Source organism: Maniola jurtina, chromosome 2 (assembly GCF_905333055.1).
Source record: "Maniola jurtina chromosome 2, ilManJurt1.1, whole genome shotgun sequence".
Lineage (NCBI taxonomy): Eukaryota > Metazoa > Arthropoda > Insecta > Lepidoptera > Nymphalidae > Maniola > Maniola jurtina.
Window position 1 is genome coordinate 9,187,925 of NC_060030.1, and position 14,435 is coordinate 9,202,359.

At 34.3% G+C, this 14,435-nt stretch overlaps 2 protein-coding genes across 9 annotated transcripts in view; one reads left to right on the forward strand and one right to left on the reverse strand.

Annotated features, from left to right (window-relative positions):
* Positions 1–1,921: 1,921 nt before the first annotated feature.
* On the reverse strand, positions 1,922–7,041 carry LOC123873103 (regulator of microtubule dynamics protein 1-like). Of its 4 annotated transcripts, XM_045917823.1 has the most exons (5): positions 7,022–7,041; positions 6,702–6,739; positions 5,788–5,985; positions 5,255–5,509; positions 1,922–2,287 (listed from the first exon to the last, which is right to left on the reverse strand). In XM_045917823.1, the coding sequence occupies exons 2-5, from the start codon at positions 6,720–6,722 to the stop codon at positions 1,943–1,945; spliced, it is 819 nt and encodes a 272-aa protein (XP_045773779.1). In that variant the 5' UTR covers positions 6,723–6,739; positions 7,022–7,041; the 3' UTR covers positions 1,922–1,942. The 4 variants fall into 4 exon arrangements, with proteins under 4 accessions (XP_045773779.1, XP_045773775.1, XP_045773793.1 ...); XM_045917819.1 differs by lacking the exons at positions 6,702–6,739; positions 7,022–7,041 and adding an exon at positions 6,608–6,691; XM_045917837.1 differs by lacking the exons at positions 6,702–6,739; positions 7,022–7,041 and adding an exon at positions 6,517–6,580.
* Positions 7,042–7,439: 398 nt separating this feature from the next.
* The window catches only part of LOC123873043 (septin-7), a 46,548-nt gene continuing 39,552 nt past the window's right edge, over positions 7,440–14,435 (forward strand). Inside the window, exons 1-2 of one of the 5 annotated variants that reach the window (XM_045917753.1) lie at positions 7,440–7,579; positions 9,398–9,399. In XM_045917753.1, the coding sequence (XP_045773709.1) occupies positions 7,567–7,579; positions 9,398–9,399 (15 nt within the window). In that variant the 5' untranslated portion in view covers positions 7,440–7,566. Of the gene's footprint in view, positions 7,580–9,397; positions 9,400–11,421; positions 11,802–12,224; positions 12,329–12,443; positions 12,446–13,043; positions 13,758–14,435 lie in introns of those variants that run through there. The other 4 variants (XM_045917744.1, XM_045917735.1, XM_045917759.1 and 1 more) reach the window with 4 other exon arrangements.

Sequence of the window (14,435 nt, forward strand, 5' to 3'; positions counted from 1 at the left end):
AACCAGGGCAGATAGAGATGAGAACAATAATATCATACGTAGGAAATCGACGGGGGATCGTTGACAATGATCCTCTTAACTTGCTACAACTGTATAAAAATGTTGATGTTGCCAAAGGCCTTAATTTTAATGGTGCGCTTATATCGGCAATTTTTTAAGCAAAATCGGCAATGGATCAATCTGGAGCAATTATTTTGCATGATATTGCTGAAATTTTCAGCTACTTATTGCATTAAATTGCTTCATGTGGTTGTGAAGTCATAATGAACTAAATTGCCTGGAATTGAGGAGTTTCAGTTAGTCAGGTTTGTAAGCGTACCTTATGCCCCAATGTAGCGACAACTCGTTGATAGGTATACCGTTTCCACAGATGAAGGAAATAACGTTATCTGTGCGTGTCATCCATTCCCTACCGCACCTTACCGCGAGAGAGGCTGGGTGAATGAATTTTGCTTGATAAACAAGATTACTTAGTCATAAACGGCAAAGGGAGATTTCAAATCGACGCTACGTTTGGAATTACGCCTATCAAAAGAAAACATTTTATTACACAAACTAAAGACATTTGAAATTATTAATTACTATAAAGTTTGACATGAGTTTGTTAATTTTTCAATTTTCTTATATTATAGTTTGCACGAAGTTGCCTCAAAATTTGCCCTAAAATGGAGATTTTTTAGGGTCATAACTTTCAAAATAAATATAATTTGACTAAAATTATTTTAGGGCATAGAGAATGGAGAAGAGATAAATCGATATGTGGCTTAGTTATAGATCTAGAATAATAGGCGTAATACGTTTGTATGGAGAAGTGCTGAAGGGCCACCTTAACATTCGGCCTCGCCTCTGCTAGTCTCACTGATCTTATTGCATAGCTTTTTGTATTGACATAAAATGTTAAATATTCGCGTTCCTAACAATATACCTACTATTATAGCACTCAATGCATTTAAAATAATATGAATGTAAGTACCTAGTGACTTTAAACTAATTTTTATAAATATTTACAGATGGTGCCTGTTATAGTCTGTAAGGGCCAACTTATCTATAAGTATTTTGAAAGCTTTTTATGAATATTTATTTAGAATGCCAGTGGTTTTTTTATTTCAGTGATTTGCTATTTACAGATAAATCTTCAATTCTTTGAAAGACCGTAAAGTTTTATTTGGGCAAAGTATATTTTGTGTAGAATAAAGCTGTAACATTTGTAATTTTTTCTTTCTGATCATAAAATAAATCTCTTGCCCATATGATGCGCATTTTAACAAAACAATATTTTAAATATTATGTACTTTGTGTTATTACTTATTTTTAAGATTTAAATTGTATCTTTGTTTGCTTTATGTTAAATCTTTCTTATCAAACAATGTTTTATTATGAACCTATTTTATTACAATAAATATTTTATAATTTAGTACTATCCAGCATGTGTTTTATTTTCGGGTTTCCTTTATTCTATTCCTATGTTTTATAGCACACCGACGATTCATCATGATCATCCCATCGTCGGGGGCCCACTACTGAGCACAAGTCTCCGAATGAGGGTTTGGAGAACACGTTGCCCACTAGGCTTGTTGTACCTAAGTAATGTTAGTAATGTTACACAAATGAATAATGATAGACGCAAAAACGCAAAAATCTCAACGGGCGCTAACTATATCACTCACAAACGAAACTATGTTTCTATTTGAATTTGAAAACATTTTCGAAATGAATTTCGAATGTTTTTTGAGAACACGTTTGTGATTGGTTGGCTATTTAATATGGTTTTTATATGACCTGAGATTTTGTGGCCTCTATCATTTGTATGGAATTACGTAACAGTAAGAGCGCTATAGGTACAGTAGATAGCTTTCTGGGGATAGAGTAGAGGCACTCAAAAATGTAACAGCTGCGGTGTAAAGAATAAAAACTAGTTAAGTACAAGCAAAAATACATCACTTTATTTTTTTAATAACTCTGCCGCTTCTTTATTAGCTCGATGATCATCATTTGATTTTGCAGGATAGCTTGCAGCAAGTTTCAAATAATACTTTGCTTGGTCTCCTTTGTCAAGCTTTAAATAACAACATCCAATCCTAAGCAAATTAATACTGTAGAACCTGGGTTGTGCTGCCTCAGCTCTTAAAAAATATTCAAGTGCATCTTCATAAGTGGAATATGGCAAGCTTGCAAATAAAGTCTCAATGGTTTTACGCTGATGCCATGGTAATTCTGTAACTTGAAAACACCATTCTCCTAGCATATGCAACAGACTGGCATCATTTGGATTTAATGTAACTGCCAACTGAAATAAAAACAATTCACTTTATTAATAATCACACTAAACTAGCGGCACGCTATGATGGCCGGTTTGACGTTTGTCCGCTCATGAAGTTCCGTATTAATTGATAACGACTTTGAAGGAAATAATTGTATTACTTTATTGACGATAGTGATGTGCAGAGATTCATAAATTTTATCGAATGTAGTTTTAGGTTTAGGACTCAAAATTTATTTATTAAATTGATTTCTTAAATGTATACAAGTGTAGAAAAATCAGTTTGCACCATTTAAGGGGTGAATGTACTTGTGAATATGAACAATTTTCACTATGTGGACAAACCTCTGAAATCGCAAAAAAATATCAATAAATTTTTAAAAATGGAATCTAATACGATCGTCACATAGGATCGCTGGCTAGCACAACTACTACCTCCGGCAAACTCGCGTCAATGCTCAATGCAAAACAAAGCAGTTTCGAATTGACGTTGCTTCGAAAAGTATAAACTGTCAGTGCAATGCGATTGTGATATAGTTTTGACCTGGCTTTGGATTTCAAATATTGATACTGCATTACTGTTGACCCTTGCTCGTTAATTTGGACTCTGTTCAAGCCCTTTGTTGTGGATTTCGTCGATATGACCGAACGTACGCAGAGAACTGTTCTAAATAGTCAGACACGTGAGTTCGTAATACGCCTTCGTAACTATTTCGATCGTGAAGCTCAAAATGGAGGGCCAATTTTACCTATAACGTCAGTGGTTGAACGCGTAGCTGATGCGCTTAATATTGGACAACGAACTGTTAGACGGATAACTAAAAAAAAATATGGCGAGACTGGCACAGAAGAAAATAAACTTCACACACCAAAAAAGAGAAAACGAGCAAAACCAGTCGTAGGCATCGATAGCTTTGATGCCGATGCTATCCGAAGACATGTTTACGGCTACTATTTACAGAAGGAGTATCCAACAAGAAAAAAGTTGGTGCATTCACTGAAGGAAGCTGGATTATTCTTCGGTGGGGAAAGTTCTTTAACGAAGATTTTGAAGACCATTGGATTTCGATACAAAAAATGTAACAAACGCAAAATATTGATGGAAAGATTTGATATAGCGATGGCAAGGTATACTTTTTTACGGCAAGTGAAAGAAATCAAAAATTGGCAAAATGTTGTGTTCTTGGATGAAACATGGCTTAATGCTAACCATACTGTAGGCCGTTCTTGGAACGATGACACAGCAGCATCTACTTCCAAAGTTCCTGTAGGAAAAGGATCGCGACTTATAATTTGTCACGCCGGAACCATCAACGGGTTTGTCGAAGGTTCTCTCATGGCTTTTGCGTCAAAAACCACTGGAGACTATCATGAAGACATGAATGGAGAAAAGTTTACTGAATGGTTTACCTCAATGTTGTGTAGCCTCCCTGAACCATCTATTATAATTATGGACAACGCCCCATACCACTCGATGCAAATTGACAAGCCACCTGCCCAATCCCAAAAGAAAGCTGATATCGTCGCATGGCTTCGTAAAAATGGCGTAGATGCAAACATGAATATGTTAAAAGCGGAATTAGTACGTCTTTTAAAAGAAAACAAACCAACCAAGATCCGATACGTCATTGACGAAATAGCATTAGAACATGGGCACAGAGTTATACGGTTACCGCCTTACCATTGTGAGTATAATGCGATTGAGTTGGTGTGGGCTCAAATTAAGGGATATGCTGCAAGACACAATACAGAACCCCCATTTACCACAAAAAAATGCTAAAATTATTAGAAGAAGCTTGTGAACATGTGACTAAAGGAGACTGGGAAAAGGTTGTGAATAGAACTGTTAAATTAATAAGGGAAGATTATGAAAGAGATGTGAAAATAGATAATATTATAGAAAACGAACATATAATTATTAATGTATGTGATGATAGCAGTGACGACAGTGAAAATAGTAGTATGGACGAATCTGATTAATTATGGCCTTTTGTGGCACCTTTTTTGGTATCTTTTGTATTCATATGTTTCTTGTGTGCATATAAAGTATGTATATTCATTTTCGTTCAAATATTCAGTTCGTTCAAATAAATTAAATAAACATATACATTTTTGTTTTATTAAACCTATTTAATCAGGTACAAAAACAAAACTTAATTGTTTTTTGTTCGAGAATAAATTGACATTCCACATCACTATTGTAATGTGTCAAACCGGCCATCATAGCGTGCCGCTAGTGTAATATTATAAAGGCGAAAGTTTGTATGTGTGTGTGTGTATGTTTGTTACTCCTTCACGCAAAAACTACTGGATGGATTTGGCTGAAATTCGGAATGGAGATAGATAATATCCTGGATTAGCACATAGGCTACTTTTTATCCCGGAAAACCAAAGAGTTCCCACGGGATTTCGAAAAACCTAAATCCACGCGGACGAAGTCGCGGGCGTCAGATAGTAATTCAATAAGTACAATAATAATTCATTGGTTAAGATTTGAGGTTTTCATCTTTCGTCACTCATTACATGCAATCTGGCTATCTGAAAAATTACAAGGATAATTAGGCATCTTTTAGGCAAACATTTCATTTTATTCCCATCTTTATTTTTCATCAGGAATGATAACTGTTTATTTTTATGTTCAGTAAAATCAAAGTTATGAATGATGCCTGTGACTTTGTCCATCTAGGTTTAGATTTTTCAAAATTGTCATGGGAGCTCTGATTTTCTGGGATAAAAAGTAGCCTATATCCATCTCTGGTATAAAAGCTAGCTCTCTACCAAATAGATGATGCTCACGACTACATCTGCATGAATTTAGATTTTTTGAATATCCTGTGGAAACTCTTTGATTTTGAGAGACAAAATGTAGGCTATTTTAGCCCTGGGATGTAAGCTACTCGTATTTCTGTACCAAGTGTTGTCAAAATTAGTTAAACAGATGGGCTGTGAAAAGCTAGCAGATAGATAGATATTAGATTTATGTAAAAACCTCACATCCATATGCTTCTTCACATTTTCAAGTTGTTTTATTTTCTCTTTTACACCTCCAATAGAACTTTTGGCGTCTAAAGTCAAAGCATACCATTTGTGTACTGCAAAATTATCCCAATTTCTTTCCAGTTCAGAAGTAATTATTTCATGCGCTTGAGATATTATGGCCCTTTTATATTGTTCATCATATTTTGCATCTTTTGCCATATTATACAAAACACGACAGAGACGCCATTTCACTTCTATATCCTCTGGATCCTATAACAGTAGGAAGATTTTTACCAAATTACAGAGCTCTATAGTAATACATATTATAAACAAAAATGTTAATAGATTCAATTCACATACATTTTGAATAACAGTAGCATTAATAGTCTTTTTACAATAACTTTTTATGCAGTTTCAACTGATATTAAACTTGTGCAATGTAGGATAGAGGAGTTAAAAATGTATGTTATAATTTATCCACACCTAAAGCTTTTGCAACAAGACTTTTATTACAATTCCAAAGATATTTTTGAATATTAAAAAAACACCTTGCAGTTGATAAGAATGTTATAACATTCTTCATATCTCCCCATATCAAATACTCCATCAGCAGTATCTAATATGGTGGGTGCAACAGTTGGCCGCTTATCTGAATTTATGTTGTTATGTTTGATTATTGTAGGCCACGAGAATATCAACCCAGCTCTCCAAAGTTTAACTCCTTTTTTTGTTGTATATGTACTTGTCTGAAATATAAAATGAATTAAGTAATATAAACAGCTACTTTTTTAGAAAGCAAATCAAACATGACTTTCATTGTAGTGATCAAAAAACATGTAGTCCAAACTTTAGAGTTTCTGCAGGTCATAGAGTAAATAAGGATAGGCCCAGCTAAAAGTAATGCATAAGCCTCGTGTTCAGATTGGACTACTTGATTTGTGTGCTCTTTAAAGACCATCGCCAAGGTAGGTACACCTAACTTATTTACAAGAGTTATGATTATGAAGTAGGTAGGTACGAGGTACCTACCTAACATAGGTCACCTAAGATAGGTACCTACCTATTTTTTCATAACTCTTGTAACTAGGTAAGTATCAATATTTTAACACTTCTAATAAATTATTTTGCTTGGTTTGTGCTATTTTTTTTTTGAAACAAACTAAGTCCTTAGGTATATAAATTTATATTATGCAAACTAATAAAGAAATCTCAATCTCATATTATATCTCAAAGAAATATAAATTTGAATTTAAATTATACAGATCAAGAAACTTAACTCTTGCGGATGATCCTTAGCAAGTTAGTACATATTTTTATATTAGGTATTAATTCAATCTCAAGATATTTTTAACTTAAAAAGATACTTCCCTGGAACAGAATTGTTTTATATACTTTTCCAACATAATACAAATTAAATAAATATCGTCCTATAAGAACTTTATGAATATTCATAATAATTTACATTAGTATTAAATTTTAACATTTATTTATTTAATTGTAGGTCTCTTTTTTTTTTTTTTTTCTTTAAATCTGGCTTTACTCTGATAAGCCAATGTCAAGTTTGTAGTTATTTTCAAGTTATTGAATCTATACAAGTATGGACTCCGTCTGCGCCGGCGCCCGCCGACATACGCGCGGCGCCCCTTTAGAGCGCTTTTCAGTCAGTTCCACCACCAAAAAACACCAACTAACACAAAAACCATCCACTCTTAACAAAAAAAAACACTCCAAACAAGCACAGCACGCGCGCCAGCAAACGCCATCACAGACGAAGTCCTTGTAGGTCTCCGTCTTACAGAAAATGTAAGTAGGTACCTACCATGTAAGTGATGTAAATAATCATAGATAGTCATACTCTTTGGATAGAGCAAAGTCAACGGTATTTAATAGACTATAGACCTCTATGGTATACAGTGAACACGGGTAACATTGTTATATTAGGCAAAAAAATAAAGTCATATAAAAACAATTAATCAAAGTACGGTCCACATAGTTGAGATGAATATTTTAATTTCTAATCAATTTCTTGTTTAAAACTTAATAATTACTCTATGATATCGTCGACAATAATAAGGTAATTATTATTAACAATTAATTATTAAAATATTATTAGCAATGTTTGAATTTCAAAGTTACCCGTTTCCACTGTACCTATATATTTAACCTGAATTTACTATTTTTGTAGTTGGCAATAACCATTTCAAAAAATCAATTTTTGGTCCAAGGGCGGGTATTGCATTTGACAGTTTTGTGTAGTGGAGTGTCGTTGAAACTGCCGATTTAGTCATGTTTTTGATCTAAACTAATTTTAAGACGTTGTTATCATAATGCAGAGATCAGGTAATAATGTGAATTTATATCTAAATCATATTTAGCATTAATTTCCTTACGCTTATTGATCTTCGCGCCAACGATTTTAACATTTTGAGTTCTCGGCTGTTTTTTACGTTACAAAACATCTTTAGCTTTCAGCGAAGTAAAAGTAAGAAAAACTATTTTCTTTCTAGGTTATTTACATGAGGATGATACAATATTATCAGTAAGGATTTCCATAAAATTGCTAGATTTCTATAAGTTAAATCGATTACAAATCAATCATAAGTAATCTGTGGATCAACCATCTAATCAACTATTTCTTATTATCTCTCAGTAGGTTTAATTAATTACAAGCTGTTTTCGCAGGATTTTTTTAAAAGTTATTACAATGCGTATCTGTTTCTATGAGTAGGCATGCAATATGCAAAAAGTGGCTTAAATCCTACATCCTAATCTTACATCTTTCTTTCAAGAAAATCATGCTGGTAGAAAAAAATGAAAAGTGTGAAACATGATAAAATTACTGGTGGTAGTTATACTTAATTTTTATTATTATTGGAGATGGCCCATAGTTTTGCTTCCATGGAAACTTAAAAAGTCTGACCTTATGCCTTTTCGGCTTCATATTAATATTTCAGCTCTTGTTCATTGGACCTAGACTCCCAGACTGACTCGGCAAAGCCCAGTCCAAATGCAGTGATTTTGCCATGTCAGTGAGTGAGTGAGCCAAGAGTTTTCTTTTTTTATGTTAGCTTTGTCTTGGTGTCCTAATCATCAGTATCATAATTATTTTCAAAAAAATAAATAAAAACCAACTTCAAAAACCACAAAGACTAAAAAGTAAAAAGTAATTTTTGTTTCTACACATGTATGTATGTATGAAGTTGGAAGAACTTCATGTTTTGATTTCTAATTTCTTTTATTATACTCGCCCGACTTCATACATACATACCTACATTTAGTGTTTGTGGTTTTTAAGTCGGTTTTGTTTTTTTGAAATTTTTTATTTTACAACTTTTAGTGGCCCCACTGTACTAAAATATGCTATACCTGTTTAAAAACCTACTGTTTACTAAGTCATTGCACTGATCGAGAGCGATTTACTCTTATCTGTTGAGGAGTTCTGTTCTCTATCTCCGAAGATAGTCATCAGATCTTCAGCAAACTAAAATGGGACCATCTTGGAAGTATCACCTACCAGACAAAAAAAAAATTAAAATTGGTTCATATTTGGCGGCGTAATCGTGTGACAAACATACAAAAAAAACATAAATTGAGAACCTCCTCCTTTTTTGAAGTCTGTTAAAAATACATGACACCATAAATAATCCAATATGGCAAATATGAAAAACAGTAAGATATTGTGACAAGAAAAAAATTGAGATAAACAAGTGTAAATTAAAAATTTATAACACCCAGACAAGTGAAGTTTACAGTAACTAGAAAAGAGCTGATAACTTTCAAACGGCTGAACCGATTTTCTTGGACTATAGCTAAGAACACTCGATAAAGCCAGCTTTCAAACAAAAAAAAACTAAGTCAAAATCACACTTCAAACTTATGACACCCCTCTTTTTGGGTCAGGGGTTAATGAATCGAGTTTGATGTTAAATTAAAAGACTTATTTTGTTTATTCCGAAATATATAAAATATACATATATAAATACATGATTTAAAATATTCACTGACCATTTGTGATTAGGCTCATAGAGATTTTTCGCTACGCTCATTCTAAACCTATGGTTAGGCTACTAAAGGTAACAGTTTTACAGTTCATTTGTTCCCTTACAATAAATACCAATTACCAAACTACTTTTCCTATTTTGATAAATGAGGTGTCAGCGGTCATCTGAGTACAGACTGTTGTAATGCAGTTATATCAACTGCATCCCAATTCAGATTTTCCAGTCTGCTTGCAGTATAAATCTAGTCTGTCTATCTTGACCCCTAGTTTTGCCATGGCCATGATTTCACTGACTTAGGAGTTAGAATCATAGAAATTTACTTTCCCAAAACAAAAGTGATTCGCGCCTACTAATTTTATTATTATAGTTTGCATTAACAAGAATTTCAACTGGACTATCCTTCCTTTTATGTTTGTATAACGTTTTATTGTTTAGCGCTCATAGAGCGTAGCGTAGTTCTTTACAACTAAGGCGGGGGCTCTCTTGCGGAACCTGACCGTCATGACACACCGCAAAGAACGTCCTGTCACGTAATCGACACCAATCCTTAGGCGCAACGTACACCTACATAGTTTAGTGGAGCTGAGCCGCAGCGTTTGTTTTTGAGGAGAAAACTTCTTTAGGCAATTTTGGGATGGGTAGAAACTGCAGGATCGCGTCACCGACATGCTAATGTTAAAAGTTTTTCTCTTATCCTATCTTAAATAAATAAAAAACCTAAGAACTGTAAGTATGACGTGTTGCGCGTACGATGTATTATTATGCGTTCGATAATAATTATGTATATGCCTTCATATAATAATAATATACATATACTTTTTGATACTACAATTAGTTTGAAAGTTCATTTAAAACAAACACCGTTATTTCGTAGTTTCAAGTTTTCACTTCTTTCGGCAGTCTCCACTGACTGCCAGTTTTTTTGAATACCTCTCCAACTAAGCTTTATTTATTTTGGCATAGTTAATACTAGCTTATTGCGGCTTTTTTATTCTCCTTCGTGTTTTGTTTTAACTATTTTAATTTTAACCCTATAAAGCTGAGTTGTAAGTTGTTCTGAAAAAAACTGCTCCTCTCCATTCCGTGAGTATGCGTCGGACCTTACAGTAAGCCTTCGTTAACACTTGACACAGACTGCTTTTAACTAGGTATTTTTGCGCAAGTTAAAAAAACGCAAATGAAACAAAATCGCTTTAAGTACCTACTATTAAGTAGATAAAATAATATGTATTAGACTCCTGCAAGAAGGCTCTTACCATTGTATTTAAGTTTTTGATGATTTTGAGTTCCTATACTAGTTGATGCCCGCGACTTGGCCTGTCTATATTTAGGTTTTTAAGTATCGGTAGCGTTTGTTTCAATAAAAACGTTTAGACATTTATCTGAAATTCTTTGCAATTCAATACGGTTTTATTATCATTCAGAAAATTTTACGAGGAAGATTTATAGGACGTATCTATATATTCAAATACAACACATTCGTATATTTTGTCTATGGAATAACTAAGCTCCCTATGCGATGCTGGGGCGGGTCGACTAGTGTATCAATATAATTGATGCCTTGCCTACATACGTACTCGTATTTTGCAAAATATGTTTACTGTCTCGAATTCATTGTCCATAAAGAGTGGGATCGAAGTCCGCATTAAATTATTTAGTAATACATGCATCAATTTACGTTTATGCTATCAATTACATATTATTATTTATTGGTCATAAAGATTTCCAACATCCAATATGCCTCCAATATTCATTAATTGGACTAGGTACGTAGCATTTCTATTTAATTGATATATAAAATAAATAAAAAAAACTTACAGGGTTAATTCTACGCTTTTAGCATTTGATGGCTTTTAGTATTATCCTCTACAATTTAACCCCCCCAAACCCCAAAAAAAAAACAGTGAGTTTATTTTTTTTTTAAGTGCTAGGTTCTTCAAGCAGGATGCTCTTCTCCGTCCCATGCCCTTTCTAGCCTGTTGGATAGTAAGTTCAATAGAAGTACCTACTTAACTGAAAAAAAAACCATTGCAAGGTTTTTAACAAATCTAAAGAATAAATGGTAAAGTAAATAAAACATGCAATAACTGTACTTAATGTTATTGTGTTCACACAAGAAATTGACCTCAGGCAGATTGCAGCAGAGCCCGGCGCTCTTACCCCTGACGTGGAATTTGCCATGTTGCGAATTCTTTACGCGTATTGAAATAGCTTGAAGTGCATGCGAATTGCGGTACGGCCGGCGCGCTCAGCGCTTAGTTCCCGCGAACTTGTGCGCATGCCACTGGTCTCCGCACGAACCGTATTTATCTCACACAAGTAAACATCTAGTGATGCGATGACTATGTGGATAATTCTGTTGCACACGCTCGTCGTACTATAGTCAATATTTACCGGTAATTGGGACGACGGACTATTTGCTCACTGATTGGTACTCAAACGTTAGACGGGCTGAGATCAGTGTTATTGTTTTGAAGTTGTATCAAATGTTTTATGTTAAAAAAGGCTTTACTTAGTTCCACTTATAATAATGGAATCCTTAGACACTCCGCTTGCTTCATGTAAGAAAACATGCTTATTTTCATTTTTCCTTAACACGTTAGAAGTGTTCACGTTGAGTGATTTTTTTGCTCTTAACTATAACTGTGCTTTGCTTCGTAAATTTTTTATCTTGACAATAATAATTATTCTGGTACGAAATAGGAATTATATTCACCTGCAATTTTGTCTCACAAATCGTCTTTATCACTGTCATTAGTGAGATATATTAAATTTTGTGAAAAGGTTGATCGATATTGTTATTGATTGAGCGTTATGAGGTCACATTATTTATTTTATTTGCATGATCGTACCGCATAACCAACATTGAAAACAATCTGAATTTAAAAACAATAGTAGCACAGTACAACGTCTATTGACTCACAGAATCGTGAGTGGACTTTTTGTGCGGACTGCTTACCCGCTCATAGCTCCACTTTATTATTTTGCTATGTCAACGAACGTTGTGTTTAATAAATGTCATACGATTTGCGATATATTAGTTCAGAAAGTCTCGAACAAGTGGGCACTTGTTGCCTCCCTTGCTTAGGTACGTTTCACAGCATTTCAGTAATCTCACATGAAATTACTAAAATAGGTAATGTTTATGCTAATATACTTTAATTATCCTTGTTTCATGTGCTGTCCGCAATCATCAACTTTAGCGGTAAGTGTTTCAACTTCAATTTCAACTAGAACTATAATGAGGTGCGCGATGATATTATATAGTTCTACAGTGCAGAGTTCTGCGTTCTGCGTTCCGCTGTCGATCTTATCAGATAAATGACAAGTTTTATTGTAATTTGTAACTACTGTTTGAGAAGGTATAATTTCAAGCCATCGCTTAAAGTTAACGTCAGATGCAGAACTCAGTACCTATTCAGTACTAGGTACTCAAAAATTCTAAAGCCGACAAAAGTCGGGTAAGTAACAGTATCGGGGCTAAAGAAATCAATATAGAAGTAGTTATAATAACACATACATGGATATCATTTATGTATGCAGTGAAGTGATATCGAAAACCGAATTATTAGGTCACCAGGACCGTTTGTTCATAGTGCACGTACTGTGCATGCCTCGTTTGAATTACGAGTTGGAATTTGCGACCGCTATTTGGCCCCCGAGTGTGTGCGTCAGGCGTCAACACCATCAGGCGCCGTGACACAAATATTGGCGTCCCCAATGGTCAACCTTTGGCTTGAGGTTCGATGATGCACGTACAATGTACTTACAAAACCAATAGTAACGACGAGTGCGCTTGTAATCCACGACGTGCCATTGTTCCAGTGCGCAAAATCGTAATCGCGGAGTGGTCGTTGTTTTATACTGGACCTCGTTTTAAAATAACTCAATTTTTTTTCTAATTTTGTCGCTAAACGTCGCGTGTAACGCTAAGTAACGTTGTATTTTCGCTTCCAAACTCATTCCAATCCAATGAAACAGTCCTATTTTCGCTTCTCGTAAAAGGGGTAGTACTTAGACGTTAAAACGTGCGGAATGTTTTATTCGTATTGAATACCTATTTAAGGAGTAAAATTAGATCGTTCGCCGCGATATGTATGAACTGTAGTACGGTCTGTACTGTTAATGAGTCAGATAGATTCGTTGTTTGTGGTAAAAACACCATTAAATTGTTATCAGTGGTTGCCTTAAGCCAAGTGGTGTTTTGGCGTTGATTCACTCGACTTCATTCGACTCTCCTCCGGATGTGATTTGTCGACGGAAAAATGTGGTATCATGTTTGTTAGTGGTACACTGCTGTAATCGTGACAGTATGCTTCCTTCGCATGCAGTTGGCGGATGGGCAACGTAAATTATTTAGCATTCCGCAGCTAAACTTAGGTTTTTAGTGCGAGTGATTAAGCGAGACTAGTGCTAAGTGATTAAACATGAATTCAGTATCAGAATCGCCTTTGAATAGATCTCGGAATAGGCCCGTTTTATCCCGGTACAAGCCTCTCAATGGTAGTACAGAACAGGTAAGCAGTTTATTTCTAATTTAACTCAGGATTATCTTAATACTATAATTTTTTGGTTTTAAAGCCTCGTGTCATGTTGAGTGAAATAACTATTATTATTTTTTATCTTATCACTTATTATCAGTCAACCAATCCGTAAATGGGCCGGAATACTTCATACCGATTACTAATAGCTAATACTCATTAGGTGTGTCCATAGTCCAGTACATCATAATGTTCTGAACTCATTTAATGAGTAGGTACACATTGAGATCTAGTGATAAAACTTGCTTATGACGATTTTAGAAACTTGCGGAATTCTTCGATTTTCCGGAATAAAAAGTATCCTATACGTTAAAAATTAATTTAGGATATAAGCTCAAACATCCAAACTATTACATTTGTAACATTATTAGAATTTTAGGACTAGGGCAGACTAAACATATGAATATCAAAATTAGATTTATGAAAGTGAATATTTTGTCCAAATGTTATTTTAGTTAATTTTCAACAATAACATAGGTAAGTACAGGAATTTCTGGTAATCATTCTGCCCTATGGGACTACAATAGGTACATAATAATATTTCAAGGTTTTAATATCTTTAAAAGCCCCGTGCCTATTTGTAAGGTTAGCGTTAGTAAAGTTACGCGTATGTATTGTGGTTTGTTTTAGAAACATACAACGGCTTGCGGATAG

What these genes read in the sequence shown, in the direction of transcription:
- LOC123873103 (XM_045917819.1), bottom strand. Translation starts at nt 6,691, where the DNA reads ATGAATATTCATAAAGTTCTTATAGGACGATATTTATTTAATTTGTAT. An exon ending in ATAAAACAATTCTGTTCCAG is followed by an intron (nt 5,986 to 6,607) that starts GGAAGTATCTTT and finishes TTTATATTTCAG; the next exon opens with ACAAGTACATATACAACAAA. An exon ending in ACATTCTTATCAACTGCAAG is followed by an intron (nt 5,510 to 5,787) that starts GTGTTTTTTTAA and finishes CTACTGTTATAG; the next exon opens with GATCCAGAGGATATAGAAGT.